Consider the following 16,291-nt stretch of genomic DNA (forward strand, 5'->3'; position numbering starts at 1 on the left):
TCGCCGACCATGCTTTCTCTCTTTCTGGCCCTTGCCAACGGAGAAAGAACCAACTGCATATCGTGAATTAACAAAATGAAAGAACCTGCAGAATAGTTTAGAAACCAATACAGCAAAACCTGCAAAAATATATCTGAACAAAATATAACATTATCATAATCATAATGAATCCAAAATATAACATTATTCAATACTAACTCCAAAACATGTCAATCAGTGTTGCATAACCATCCATAAGCACACTTACAACAACAAAACCCAAAGACTATGACAATGTAGCTAACATTAACACATAATCTTCCAAAATTTGAAATTGTTCCATAATTATTAATAACCTAAAGAATACCATGGTACCACTAACATGTTTCACACAACGTATCCAGCAACTTCAAGTTAGAAGGTTTTGTTGAAAAATTTCTCCAACCAAAGCTTTCTCATCCTATCATTTTTAGCCATAAAGGCTCTTCCTACCTTTTCATCATTAACCAATGATCAAAAGCTTCATCAAGCATGTCTTCTTCAAATCCTTCAACATTCATCACTATTTTATGAAGCTCATTTGTATTAATTGGGCCATGACTTAGAGCTGTAACAGCTACGACAACTTGTTTGAGTTGTTCAATCATCTCACTAAAAGGACTATCTTCATTCATAGCTGCATAAGTTCTCTTTCTATGGCGGCCCTTAGATGAAGTTCCATTGGAAGCTTCATGGGCATCTTTTGGCAATGTATCAGAGTTACCTACAAATTCTGGATTTCGGATGTCATTCTGTGGGGTCTCATTTTTAATCAATGGAGAATGTTCACTCCATTGCTTTGAAAAGCCACTAGTTGCCATGTCCTTACCAACAACAATAGCCATCTCATCATACTATTCAATTTTTTTATTTAAATATGGTGCATGAGTGGGATGAGCCTGTTCAAAGAAATATGACAATGTCAATAAATTGGATGATTTAATAATAAATGTATAAATCATTATTGATCCTCAAAAAAAAAAAAAAAAAAAGTGAAGCTCATTTATATAAATTTCATACCAGCACTTCAACACCATAAGTTTGATTATCACATGTGATTATTTTCAAATTATCATCCCAACCAAATCCACTTTTTTTTTCGAATATCCTGAATGAGTTTCCACTTCTAACCGTACGAAGACGGTTATGCACATGTGATGCATGACACTCTACATTAAACTTCACACCAATTTCTTTTGCCACTTTGTCAAGGGATTGAGGCCTATATTTGTTTGAGGGCTTGTTGCCTTGTTCAGCCTCAACAACCAACATTTTAAACAGCATGTCACACATTGGTTGTGTCCACCTAAGTTGAGATCCTGGTTCTTTCCCCTTGTTCTTGGACATTGCTATAGCCAAAAGGACAATCTAATGAATCACAACCATTATAATAACAATATAAAACATTATTACAAAAATAAAACTTGAAACTATGGAACAAAAAATTCATCATCCAAAAACAATGCAAAGCCAAGTTGACTTGAACTTGAGGAACCAAATAACAATTTTAACTATTTTCCCACAAAAATATTCAATTATTACATTTTATAAAGTGTACAAGATATCCACTTATGCTCTGTTAGCAACCAAATACAAAGCCAAATAAAGTTGACAGCACATAATCATAGAAAGCTTAATACATCATCAACAAATAACTACAAACAGCTTAGACTAAATAAATTTATGCATGTCTCCAAATTATGTAGTTAGCCCACATTGCTTGACATATCTCATCCCTCTTATTATTCCATTCTCTACTTTCCACTATAGCTTCATGTCGGCTAGGTTGGACTCGATCACTAGACTCTGTCTCACATGTTCCAGCTTGCATAATCGGGTCATTAGGATCAACCCCCATGGTGTGATTATGAATAACACCACATGCTAAAACTACATCCACTTGTGTATTAAAAGACCAAAATGGTTCTGCATCCAAGACATGAAAACATTTTTTTTATAACTCCAAACCCTCGCTCTATGGTAGTTCGCAACAAAGAATGACGAAGGTTGAATAATTCTTTTGTATTTTCAAGTGGATGATCACTACTCTTTCAAATGATATCAAACACTTCGATAAGGAGACAAGATTCCAAGTCTATTTCCATGACCAGCATCACCAAGATAATATTTACCTACAAATTATGAATCAATTTTTTTTATAAAAAATTCCAGCATAAAACCAAACATAAAGGCTAGTTCTCTATATAATATCTTATGGTATTTTAAGTCCCCTTGGTTTACTAAGTGAATCATTTAAAATACGAGAATCATAAGCACTGCCTTCCCAACCAGCTAACATATAGGTGAATCTTAAATCAAATGAAATTGCAGCTAACACATTTTGTGTTGTCCCCCCCTCTCGACCAAGAAACCTTCCTTGGATTTTGATTGGAACAGATGCATGGACATGAGTTCCATCAATTGCTCCCACACAATCCTAATGATGACCAATATTAAGTAATGTTCGTTTCAAAAATCACCTAACAAATAAAAAAACAACAAACAAAATTTGAAAAGTTTACCTTAAAATAAGGATAGAACCTTCTATTATTCCTTATCTCTGGGGTTGTAAAGTTGTCAAGTAATCTAACAACATGCCTATATAACTGCGAAACAGCTTTAAGGACAATTTTAAAATATCAATAAGTTGTCTCAATTGATCTATGGAACCTGGCAGCAACGACTCGAAACCTAACATTATGGCCAATAGTATGCAAAAACATCAACACCTGCTCTGTAACAAGCATGTAGATAGTCTCACGTACCTGCAACATGCGTCACCTCGATGAAGAATATCACTTATAAAACCTTCTCTTTCATAATCCCGCTTCGCACGAGGTTGCCTAATTATAAATCTCCTGGACCTAATATCTTCTAATATTATAACTCCCATAGCAAGGACAGAAGCAATTGTGGCAAGAACTGCTGCTTGAATTTTTTGTTTATCCATTTACATAACAAAACCAAGATAATGGGCTCTTTTAACTTTTCTTTAGCCACACAAAACTAAAACAAGATAGCTAAAGCCAACCACACAACCAAAAAGCAAAGGCAGCAACCAAATAAGTGATGAAAGGTGAGTGGTTGTAGATTTTTACTTTTTTAAAAACAAAAAATGATTAACTACATGATGAGTAGTTATTAGTTGGTATAATTTAAAACACACATATCCTAATGAAGGCAGCAACCAAGACACAAATTTAGGAAGATTAGTGTGGATAATTCTGAATAGAGTGTGAAGTGTGGCAGACATTCCCATTAAATTTAATTATTATTATTCTTTTCTGATAATACTCACTCCCACCATTGCTGCCGCTACATATTTTAATAACAATATCAATGACTAAAACAAGGGCCTGGCACATAAAGCAAATATGCAAAAAAGAAGCGCACACACACACACAAAGATAAAATATATTAGAATCAAGAATGAATCATTCCCTAAATATATGCAACCTGGTTTGTTCTTAAATTTTATTTGGCAATAGATTGTGTCCTGCCAACAATGATGTTTTATAACCAATGAATCTTTTACCTTACATATATTTACCAAGAAATGAACGTAAAACCACAGTTGATAGAAGTTTATGCCATTAAGAACAAATCAATTATAACCTACTCTTGTGGCCAATCATATACATCATATAGCAAAACCCAAAATCTCAGAATTGTTACAAAAGCCACTAGCTTTATATCTTATTGCAAACCCAAAATCAAGCAATCATCTAGTTTAACAACCATGCCCAGAACAATGCAAAACCAATTATGTAACACACATCCAATTGCTAACAAACCATACAAAATCAAAGAATAAATGGAAGCAAATGTTTCTATTATAAATGCTTCAAACAAAAAAAAAAAAAAAAAAACCCATTTGCCTAAATCAATTGTACTCTAACCCCACTGATCACCAATCTATTTTTAGATTGAAAAATTCAAACAAGCACGCATATAGTATTAACTAAAAATCAAAAACCAAAAACCCAGAAACAAGAAGCGAGTAGAAAAGCCAAAATGAAACGAAACCATACGACACACACATATATAATAATAAAACAATAGATCTAAAGAAATTTTATTTAAAGAAATTGTCAAGTGTGTCAATTTTTATTATTTATAAATTAGGTTGATTAAGTTTTTTTTTTTTTTTTTTGAGAAAGAGGTTGATTAAGTTTATTTATTGATGATGCCGAAAATCGTCAGTAAGCTGCTCAATACTCACGTGCTCGAAACAAGACCTGTGAAACAACAACAAAGAGAAACCCTAGGAGAGTACCAGTGTGGTACCAACCAAAGACCCTCCAAAGGTTAAGTCAGAGAACTTTTTCACAACTCTAGAGTACCAGAGCTGGGGTAAATTATGTGTACCTTAGTTTGTGAGGGTCTTGGGGTTTTTATAGTAGCATAGGGTTGACATTTGTACCTTGGTTAAGAAGATGTTTCCTTGTAGGAGAGGTCCTCTTTTAGTTGCCTATTTTGCAAAACTCTTTCCTTATAGGACTCTCTCGATTAGGGTTGAGCGTGGTACACAAGATGGTTCCTTATACACGCATGCGTGGAGACCAAGGCAGGCCACGTCAGACCCGTCAAAGGTTCACATATCCCTTTCACCTTCTTCCCATCAGCTTCTCGTTTTGTCGTCCAAAGTGTTGTCGTCAACTTCGAGGTGGAACGGTAGACCTTATGCCATCGTCATCCCTCATGAGCAAAAGCTAACAGGTGGGACCATCTTCTTTTACCTTATCACAGGTGAATTACGAAATTACCCTTATCAGCTGCCCCCTACTTCATAGTCTCGTCAACTTTAGCTGACGGGTTATGGAGTTATTATTATTATTTGTTTGGGAGAAAGGTGAGGGTATTTATAGGTGATACCTCAAGCAGCCTTTATTAAATGCATGAACACGTGGCGTGAGCTAATTGGCCCCGCTTCTGGTCGAGGACGTCGCTTCGTCTTCCGTGCATTTTCTATATATATATATATATATATATCTCAATTCTCCCCTCATTTCTTACACTTTAGTTTTTACTAATCTTGAGAGAAAGAGCCTGTCACCTTCCGAACACCCTGCTTCTGTCAGCCTATTGATCTCGTCACCTTTACTACCATCATCTTTTTGAGACCATCCTTTCTCAAGGAACCGTTTACTTGTAAGTTCTCTTTTCCCTTTACCCTTTATTTTCATTTTCCTAGTTAATCAATTCCATAGTGAGGCCATCAACTTAGGTTCTTAGAATGACTCTATCACTTGTAGGTAGTCAGATGTCGAGAGAGGCGATGAGTAAACAGTCGTCAGTCCATGAGGGAGCGGGCTACAATGAGGTCTTCTGTTCAAGACATGAGCCCGATGAGGGCTTCTCCTAGTTGTCAGTCATTAGAGAGGGAAACATCAACCCAATCTCCTGACGAGGAAGTGAAAAGTTGTAGAGGAGAAGATGAGGGAAGAGAAATAAGTGAGGATGAAGGCGAGGATGAAGGAGGGGAAGAGGAGATAGAGAGTGATGGAGACAAAAATGACGGTAATGAGGAGGCCTTAAAGAGTACCTTGGGAAACCTCGGAGATGACCATCCTTTCATCCTCCTCAAGATATGGACTGTTAATGGCTTTCTGTCGATGATGTCGGACAAGGTATTCAATACTTTACGTGACCGTTACCAAATCCCGAACGATATCCCAATCCATCTCCCTAGGAAGTTTAAGAAATGCTATTCAGGGAGAACCACGAATGTCAGCATGTATGATGCCATGTTCACAGTAGGGTTGAGGCTGCCATTAATAACACTCCACCGCCATTTGGCCAACTTTTTGGGTTTGTCCATCAGCGAAATTGCCCCCAACGCTTGGAGAATATTCATTGGGGCTGAGATTTTGTGGGGTTGTCTAAATGGCAGGAACTGTTAGCTAACTATTGACAAGTTCTTTTGGTGCTATCGACCCCAACATATCGCCTTGTCCCAGGAGATATACCATTTTACTGCAAGGAAGAAGGGTTGAAGCTGGTATCTGATATGCCTGATTCCAATAGGAATTAGAAGGGCAGGTATTTCTTTATTAAACGAATGAACTGGGTATGTCGTCAAGAAGAGTGGGAGATGATGCCCCATGGTTTTGACAACATATGGGCGTTTGTCAAGGATTCAGGCTAATCCCGTCTGTTTCTTTCCTTAATTAATCTGCTTTAAGTTTCTGGCATCGTCTATTTTATCTGTTTTCATCTAGTGTTCGTCCGCATATTACAAACAAGTAAGAAGCTTTTATCCGTCGAGTAACAGAGATCCCGTTGGGTGAGCGAAAGTGTCGGGATCTCATTACACTCGACACTTTATACACTTATTGTCGGGGTCTTGAGCCAACACCAGCAACCAGTCATCTTAACTCTTACTCCCGTTGTCATAAGTTTATCCACTTTAACCCTTCTCTTTTTTTTTTCTTTTTTCTTTTTTTTTTTCTTTTTTTTTTTTTTTCTTTTTTTTTTCCTGTCAGTTTGTGCAGATGTGGTTATAATAATAATATAAAATCAAATAATTAAACATTAAAAAAAAACCACCCAAGCATTTTAATGAAAAAAAAAAAAAAGGCATTAGATTTAAATTAAAAAAAAAAAAAACTTGAAAATTAATGGAAAGAAAAAAGTTAAAGAAAATGTATTAAAAAAATCTCAATTTCTTTTATTTTCTTTTGTTTTCTTGCACAGTTGCACTTTCTTACCTACCAAACACATTACCCATTGTAAGTGTTACAGATGTATGAGTTGGGTAATTTCTTGGTCCTCTACTGGTGCTTGTAGATTCAAAGGTACAAGAACAGGGACACCCTTTGTGACACAAACTATAGCAGGAAATGCTATTCAGAACAAGAAACACAACAATCTAATCAGGACTTTCATTGCGCACACGTTAAACAAAAGAATGAAGTTAATAATATAACAAAAATGGTTCCAAATGGATCTGTGAAACCTCGCATTTGCGTCTTTCATTTGCTGGTTTGATAATCATGTTAAGTAATGCCTTAAAAGTTAAAACTTGAGTTCTAGTAGTGGGCATTTTAGTTGGCCTCGAACATGCTTCTTAAAATTATTGTCATTTTCTTTTTTACATGTTTTCCAGATTGCTTCTTCACTTAGAAGTTCTGGAATGCCTAGAATGGCAATGCTGGCTGGGCCTTCTGCAGTTCTTTTTGTAGATTGAAGAAGCATTGATAACCACAAACAATATGGCTCCGTCCTTGTCTAGCATTCAATAGAGCATTAGCAGTAGTAGAGTTAAAAATTTAAGCTATTTGGTACTATAAAAAATTATTTTGTCTATTTTACCTATCACTTTACAAAACATTCAGCAGCGGTGGATCTATTTTAGTTTTTAACACAATAAAATAATATAAACATTACAATAAAATAATATACATCCACTACAATAAAATAATATATCTATTATAATAAACAACAATCACAACCACCACAACCGTTGTCGCTATCGCCACCACTACCACCACCGCTATCGCCACCGACTCTTCCACCGCTCCGCCGCCGCCACTACCAATTCTTCCACCGCCACGCCGTCACCGACTCTTCCACTGCCACCACCACTGCCGCCACATAATAGCAAATAATCATCTAGTGTAACCAAGTAATTTTTTTAACCCCAAATTATACTTATACATTTTTTTCTTACTAAAACAATTTCTCAATCATCATGATAGCAAATAATCATCTAGTGTAATAATAATATTTTGTTTTAACCCCAAATTATATATATACAAATTTATCTTTTGACTAAAAAAAATTTCTCAAACGTCATGATAGCCTATTATTGTCTAGTATAACAACATTATTATTATTATTTTTAAACTAAATTATATATATACAAATTTATCTTTGTAGAAAAAAAATAATCTCAATTGTCTGGAAGCAATCTTGGAACAATGTAAACTATGAAATGGAGGAACTTTATAAGAAGCCATATAAAATAGAACACATATTATAGTTAGAACAATGTAGTCCATAGATTACTTACATACATAACTCCAACCAAATTACAATAAAACTCACACACTCGCACAAGTTCCTATGACTCATGCTTCTCAACATATAAAAAAGGAAGTTCCTACGACTCGCCTTGCAATTGCCATAAATGTTCAATGAGGCCCAACTGGAGTTGAGAATGAATTTCTCAGTCTCTAATGCGTCCATAACTCTCAATGTATGCCATAAATCCATCATTTTTTCATGGCATAGGAGGATTATCCACTCCATCAATTTGTTCATAATCCAAGTCTACCACTTTATTATCATCCCGCTCATCTTCAACAATCATGTTATAGAGAATTATGCACACTTTCATGATCTTTTGGAGTGTTTCAAGATGGAAAAATCATGTAGGTCCATGAACAACTGCGAAAAACCAACAATGCTAATTGGTTTTTTTTTTTTTTTTTAATGTTTATTTGATTTTATATTATTATTGTTATAACTACTTGTGCGCCAACAATACAAATTGTTTTTCACATCATATAATTTTTTTAATTTAAAAAAAAATAACTTTTTAAAGTGTTATTATAAATTTATAATGTGTTGCGATAAAATAATATTATAAATAATTGGTATAAAATTCAAAATGACATTGTTTTGAAGTATAGACTAACTTCTTTTTTCCCTAAAAAAATATGACTTAATTCTTTAGATGTGGCACAAATATGGAAGTAATTTATGAAACTTTGTACAAAAAAATTGTTTTGCACATTTATAGGCCCTACCTTTTAGAACTGATTTAAAAACTTACTAAAAAAGTGTACACTCTACTACTACAAGAGTTAGAACCTTTTGCAGAGAAAATTATTGAGTACTTTCGGAGTATCATAAATACGTACTCTCCCCTCTCACATGAATTATGGGTTCTACCATGAATTTAATTAGTGGAATCCACAATTATGTGAGAAGGGAGGAATATGCATTTATGGTATTCCAGGAGTACTTAATAATTTCCCCTTTTGCAGTGGTACTTTGGGTTAAGTAATGTGTTTGAGTTTGATAAGAGAGTATAATTAAATGTGTGTGTACTAGTTAGTTTGTTTCTAAAAAAAAAAAGTGTATGGAAGTTTAACCAAAAATAGGTAAAAGGTTTGATTCTAAAAAAAGGGGGTAAAAAGTTAAAAGAGTATTTTTTTTTTAATAGGAAGTTAATGGAGTATTATATATATATATATAGCCAAATCTCGAAGAAAATTCATTGTATATAATATATTAGAGTAATGCTACAGATACAAACTATTTTACAATATTTTAACAAACAGCTGATGTGGCTTTAGCATTTTTCAAATAGTTATTGGTAAATAAAATGTAATGTTAGTGATGGGTCCAAATTAGAATTAATAAGAATTTGCTACATCAACAGTTTGTAAAAATATTCTAAAATAGTTTGTATCCGTAGCATTACTCAATATATTATAAAATTTGGATCACTTAAACTAGTGGATACATAAAATGGCGACACGTGTCTCATTCACGATGCACAAAACAATAATTCGTCTCAAGGGCCATGTGGTAGACAACTATTGGTATATGTCACTTCTCAAATGCCACATGGTAGATAGCTATTGATACATGTCAATCTTCTCGCCATGTGTCACTAAAAAATAATAAAAACAACTTAAATGCACATTATAAATTCTACTATTTTAATAATTACCCATTATAAGCTCCATCAATTTTTTACCTTTACTTTTCCTTTGGTTTTTTTTTTTAAAATTTTTATTTATTTATTTTATTAGGTGACCCAAAAGGCACTTTTTACTTTTTTTAAGAGTAACCTAAAAGCCATGTTTTAAAATGTGCTAAATATGTGTAATGTAATACCATAAAAAATTACAAATGCTATTGTAATACTTAACTTGATGGATATATATATATATATAGTTATATTTATTTTATAAAAAAAATTTCCAAATATATTTCATTGACATCTAACTATATATCTAATTATCTTTCCTTTTAGTTTCCCTTGGTTTTTTCGATTTGGTTATCTAAAAAGCAAGTTTTACTCAACACTTTATGGTGTTTTCAATAGGGACATATCTAATTCAAATTCCCCACCCTTACTGTAACTATAAAATTATTAAAGGGAAAAAGAAATGAATATTTTATGTTTGATTCTTCTCTTATTAGCATTTTCTTAACATAAATATAAATATATATAAATATAAAAGTAATTTGGGCTGAATGAAACGAAGGTTGATAATTATGGGCTTTTGAAAAACAGTGGGCTAGGATCCGCGGATGAAAAGATATCAGGGAAAAAGGGGAGATCCGGGAGAGGGGGGGAGGAAGGTAGTGCGTAGTCATCATTCCAAGGCGTTGACTGGCGAGCTACCAATTGAGAGATCTCACATTCCCCTAATCTCATCAAAAGCTTCCTTTATAAGCAAAACGCCAATCACGTGCATCCACCACCTCAAATACAAATACAAAATACAAATACAAACAAAAACAGCAAAACGCACCGTCGCGTCGGTGGGTGGGGTGCTACAGCTACTCTCACAAGTGAATTCACAAACAAATTCAAAAAAAGTCAGGAAACGGCCCCGTTTAGGTGAGGCACGCACGTCTCTGTGTGGCGCTCCATCTCTTTCAGTGTCAGTTTTGCGACTTTGTGTGTGTTTTCATTAATAATAAAAAAATAATAAAAATTTCCCCATAAAGCCGACAATTGAGATTTGAGAGACTAGAGACTTGTCATCAACGCCTTTCTCTCTCTCTCTCTCTCTAGATCTCGTTTTATTATTAATTAAAAAAAACCTGTTGCCGATTGGATCTCAAAAACAAAACCAAAACCAAAACAAACGAGATCTGTCTCTCTTTCTGAAAGGGTTTAGAGAGAAAGAGAGATATGGAGAAGAGTGTGGCGGTGGTAGTGTTGTTAATGGTGCTGTTTGGTGCGGATCAGGTGAGGTCGAGTGCATCCGATCACCGTTACAAGGAAGGAGAAGCAGTGCCTCTCTATGCCAACAAGGTCGGCCCCTTTCACAATCCCAGGTATTTCCATTTCCATTTCCATTTCCATTTCTTCTTCTTCTTCTTCTTTCGAGCTGGATCTGACCTCTCCTCACCTCACTTTCTGTGTTTTTATCATTTTGGTTTTCCAACTTTTTACTATTATGTTTTGCCTCTCTGCTACTGCTGTTGTTGTTAGATTTAGATTTAATGGATTTGTCAATTTTAGAGCTGGATCTAGTAGAATTGAAGAGATTAGATATCCTCTTTCTTTCAGATAATAATAATGTCAAAGAAAACACCGTTTCCCATTTCTATTTCTAGTTATAAAAAAGGTCAAAAGAAAGGAAAACCACAACATCATCAAATCAAATGAAATGTATGATGAAACTTCCAATCTTCGACGACATGATGATTTAGGGAATGAATGGTCTCTGTTGGTTGTTTGTGGTGTAAGTAAGCTAATGATGATATTACTCTCTGTGTATCTGTGTGTGGCAGTGAAACATACCGGTATTTTGATCTCCCATTCTGCTCTCCAGAAAATGTGAAAGACAAAAAGGAAGCTCTTGGTGAAGTGCTAAATGGCGATCGTTTAGTGAGTGCTCCCTACAAACTTGATTTCCGAGTTGAGAAAGACTCAGAGCTCGTTTGCAAGAAAACACTCTCAAAGGAAGAGGTGGCCCGTTTCCGAGATGCCGTTAACAAGGACTACTACTTTCAGATGTATTACGATGACCTACCCCTTTGGGGTTTTATTGGCAAGGTCGAAAAAGAAGGCAAAGAGCCAAGCGACTACAAATATTTTCTCTATAAGCACATTCAGTTTAACATCTTTTACAACAAGGACCGCGTCATCGAAATCAATGTTCAAACAGACGCACGCAATGTTGTGGACCTTACTGATGACAATAAAGACGACGTCGACGTCGATTTTTTATACACTGTCAGATGGAAAGAAACGAGCGTCCCTTATGAGAAGAGGATGGATAAGTACTCACAGTCTTCTTCGCTTCCTCATCATCTCGAGATCCATTGGTTCTCCATTATAAATTCATGTGTCACAGTGCTTCTTCTAACCGGCTTTCTTGCCACCATACTCATGCGAGTCCTTAAAAATGATTTTGTTAAGTAAGAATATAATCTCATCTGCCTCTCTCTTCATTAGGATCTTGACTCAATTGTTAATATTTTTGTTTTTCCTGTAAATAATAAAGATATGCCCATGATGAGGAATCAGCTGAAGACCAGGAAGAGACTGGATGGAAATACATCCATGGAGATGTATTCAGGTATCCCAAGTACAAGTCTGTATTTGCAGCTGCCCTTGGTTCTGGTACCCAACTATTTACCCTGTAAGTAGTTGCTTTTTCATTACCACTGAGACTGAGACGGTTCCTCATACTTGTTATTGTCATGTAAGTAATTTTATTTTTTCCATTCCATGCAGTACGGTATTCATTTTTATACTAGCACTTGTTGGTGTATTTTATCCATACAACCGAGGAGCTCTATTTACTGCACTGGTGGTCATATATGCTCTCACATCAGGAATTGCGGGCTATATTGCGACCTCCTTTTACTGTCAGCTAGAGGGAACAAACTGGGTACATGCCTATTATGTATTCATTTCTTCAAAAAAATTTGAATTTTAACTCACATCCTTTAAAGTTGTACTTGTTTCATAATCTGATATTCAGTATTCTGGTGTGACAACAGGTTAGGAATCTAATGTGTTTTTTTGAATTTTAACTCGCATCCTTTAAAGTTGTACTTGTTTCATAATCTGATATTCAGTATTCTGGTGTGACAACAGGTTAGGAATCTAATGTTGACGGGATGCCTCTTTTGCGGACCTCTGTTTCTTATGTTCTGCTTCCTGAATACTGTAGCAATTGCTTATAATGCCACTGCTGCTCTCCCATTTGGCACAATTGTGGTGATAGTTCTTATATGGACGCTTGTAACATCGCCTTTGCTGGTGTTGGGTGGGATTGCTGGGAAGAATAGCAAGGCTGAATTCCAAGCTCCTGTCCGCACCACCAAGTATCCCAGAGAGATTCCACCTTTGCCATGGTACCGGGGAACGATTCCGCAAATGGCAATGGCAGGTTTTCTGCCTTTCAGTGCTATCTACATTGAACTTTACTACATATTTGCCAGTGTTTGGGGTCACAGGATTTATACCATATACAGCATCTTGTTTATTGTCTTCATCATTCTCCTGATAGTTACTGCTTTCATTACTGTGGCACTGACATACTTCCAACTTGCTGCTGAGGACCATGAATGGTGGTGGAGGTAAACACCCATTTTTATTTACTTGTGTTGATGTTTTGCTGACTTAAATAATATTTGTCATCTGATTCTTCAATTGATTTGATTTTGCTTCTGTTCTCATTCTGGAATTTATATCAATATTTTCAAATTTTCCATGACTTGTTCTTGTCTTTCTTTCCCTTTGGTTATGGAAGTATCTTTATTTTGGGAAAGGGGAGGGGGTTGTGGTAATGGGTGACTGTATTCTTCTTTCTTGACCATATATAAAGTTAGAACTCTTCCTGTGTACATGTGAAAAACTTGTTATAGGATCAATGTATTGACAATTGTAGTATAGGTGTTGTTGCATTAAAGTTTGCATTAGGAGTTGTTGACTACCGACAACGTATCAACTTTGATTGTCAATGATTTGTAATTAATTACTATGTGAAACTGCAATGTAGTTCTTCAAGCCATTGTGTTTGATAAGTTTAAAGTAATCAAAGATAAAAGGTCATAAGTTTCTCTGTGGATTTGCGTGGTATAAAAAAATTACTGAGAACATGTTGGTTTGAGGTATAAATATGTGTAGCTTAGGCATGACATTTGCAGTCTCTTTTATTATGGATTGGTTTGTGTGGCTATTAGTTAATTGTAAAGTTTATGTGAACAAGAATGCTTGCGTAATTTTTATTCATTTCTTTACAATTATTTATTCCCCATATTTACCTCACTTAATAATTGCAACCATCAAACAAACTTTCGTTCTTTATCTCATGCATCGATTGATTGTTTATTAATCTATATTTATCATTTTTACCATACTTTGCATCAATTCTTAGGTTAGGTTATATATACTATCATGTTATTCCATTAAAAAAAAAAATTATATACCATCACTTTTTAAGTGTTGACTTGATTTTTGAGATAGATTTTATGACAGTTGGCTTATTATCTTTCTTTGTCCTGATTTGCAGTGAAGTAGAGTTGTTAGCCTGCATTAATGTCTTTCATTTGCTTTTCCCTATGTCAAACTGTATGGATTCTGAATGTCTAGAATGGAGAATAATATATTGAATCCAAGATTGATGATCTCTATGCTTGAATTTGTTACAGATCTTTTCTATGTGGTGGATCAACTGGCATCTTTATCTATGCCTATTGCCTGTACTACTACTATGCACGCTCAGATATGTCTGGGTTTATGCAAACCTCATTTTTCTTTGGTTACATGGCTTGCATCTGCTATGGTTTCTTCCTCATGCTTGGAACTGTAGGTTTCCGTGCAGCTTTACTATTTGTGCGTCACATTTATCGGTCCATCAAGTGTGAGTAGATGGTTGATCCTCGTCAAGAGTCGTTTGCCATGTTTTTTCCTCTTTTATATAGGCAATGGAGAGAAATTAAGTTCCAAAGGTAATTTTGTAGCGCCTCATGTATTAAAAGCAGAAGCAAGGTTCGTTAGATTTCTTGCTTCAGAAGCAGCATGTTGGATAACAAGTGTGCTTTTGACAATACGGCAAAAAAGTTTGTATCATTACTCAAATCAAGACTTTGCAATACATTCTTTTAATATCTTCTACCCCTGTTTATTCTAATAATATCTCACTGGGCGTGCAAGTGCTCCCAATATAGGCAGATTTGACTGGTTAATAGTCTTGCATATGCTGTTATCTTCTAGTTCTAGAGTTGGAAGTGATTGGCAAATGGTACTTTGTGGTACTCATGTATTTGGTTTGATTCCTACCTCACTCCCCTCTCTATCTATACCTGACTGAAAAAAGAAACAAGAGATTTATAAATTTAGTGAGATGACAAATTCTCCTTTGTGTAATATTACTTTCGTTTAATCCCATAACTGATACTATTTTTATTATCATAAAATAGATACTCCATAGCATCAACTACAAGATCATTATACGTTTGAAAATTTCCCAACTTCTGTTATTAATATAACGTCATACATATTTTGTCTCAGTAATTGCATCAACTACTATCTTAATATTTTCACCTAGAACCTTAAATCAGAGCATTCACAGCAAGTTCTTAAAATTTTTAGCTTTTAACGTGTCAAAAACTTATTTTATTTATTTTAAGTTCTAACAAATCATTTTACAATTCATCTAACATCAAAGATTTTATTTTTTACTTTGTTTAAATATACTTTCTTTATTAATTCTTTATTTATTTATAAACTCTTATTCTCTCCTCTTTCTCTATCTTCTTCTTCATCACTTTCTCTTCTCTGCCCTCCATGCCTACTACATCTCTCTCTCTTCTTTGCTGCCCACCCACTGCCAGCCGCCGCCACCACCACCACCACCAGTAAAAAAAAAAACCCACAAAACCCATCACAACCACACTTACAATCGGCCACAAAATCCACCACAAAAAAAAAAAAAAAAAAAAAACATGCAACCCAAACAAAACCACAATCATGGCCATAGCCGCCATCACACCCACAACTGGACACAATATCCATCTCCACCACACCCACAACCAGCCACAAAACCCAACAACATCACACCCACAATCGACCAACAAAACTCATCATAACAACACCCACAACATCCATCACCACCACAAAAGAGAGAATAAAATATTTGAGTTTGAGGAGAGAAGAAGAAAGGAGGAGAATGAGAGAGAAAAGAAAATAATAGAGAGAGAGAGAGAGAGAGAGAGAGAGAGAGAGAGATTTTCTACCATAGCAAAAGAAATTAAAAAAATAATAGAAGAAAGGGAAGAAGAGGTAGGCATGAGAGAAGATAAAAAAGAAAAAAGAAAAAAGAGAGAAACGCTCGGCTCTGAAGAGAGAAGAAAGAGAGAGAATATATATATTAAACAGAAGAGAGAGAGAGAGAGAGATATAGAGAGAGAGAGAGAGAGAGAGAGAGAGAGAGAGAGAGAAATAAAATATTTACTGTAGCTCAGTTGCCATTTTTCAAACTATAACAACTTCATTGTAGCCTACATTTAAGTGTTTTAGTTGCTAAAATAGCATTTTAGCAATTATACCAACCTTATTGTG

General features: G+C 35.0%; 1 protein-coding gene and 1 long non-coding RNA gene across 2 annotated transcripts; one reads left to right on the forward strand and one right to left on the reverse strand.

Annotated features, from left to right (window-relative positions):
* Nucleotides 1-1,020: 1,020 nt before the first annotated feature.
* On the reverse strand, nucleotides 1,021-3,088 carry LOC136064255 (uncharacterized). The gene is made up of 3 exons (XR_010625920.1): nucleotides 2,784-3,088; nucleotides 2,541-2,635; nucleotides 1,021-1,367 (listed from the first exon to the last, which is right to left on the reverse strand). It is a non-coding gene; the product is annotated as an uncharacterized LOC136064255 (long non-coding RNA).
* A 7,635-nt stretch (nucleotides 3,089-10,723) lies between these two features.
* LOC112038493 (transmembrane 9 superfamily member 3) lies at nucleotides 10,724-14,916 on the forward strand. Its single transcript, XM_024071305.2, has 6 exons — nucleotides 10,724-11,046; nucleotides 11,506-12,135; nucleotides 12,222-12,359; nucleotides 12,455-12,611; nucleotides 12,821-13,305; nucleotides 14,380-14,916. Exons 1-6 carry the CDS (start codon nucleotides 10,901-10,903, stop codon nucleotides 14,597-14,599), a joined length of 1,776 nt encoding a protein of 591 aa, XP_023927073.1. The 5' UTR covers nucleotides 10,724-10,900; the 3' UTR covers nucleotides 14,600-14,916.
* The last annotated feature ends 1,375 nt before the right edge of the window (nucleotides 14,917-16,291 follow it).

This window comes from Quercus suber, unplaced genomic scaffold, assembly GCF_002906115.3.
Source record: "Quercus suber isolate HL8 unplaced genomic scaffold, Cork oak 2.0 scaffold_2, whole genome shotgun sequence".
Lineage (NCBI taxonomy): Eukaryota > Viridiplantae > Streptophyta > Magnoliopsida > Fagales > Fagaceae > Quercus > Quercus suber.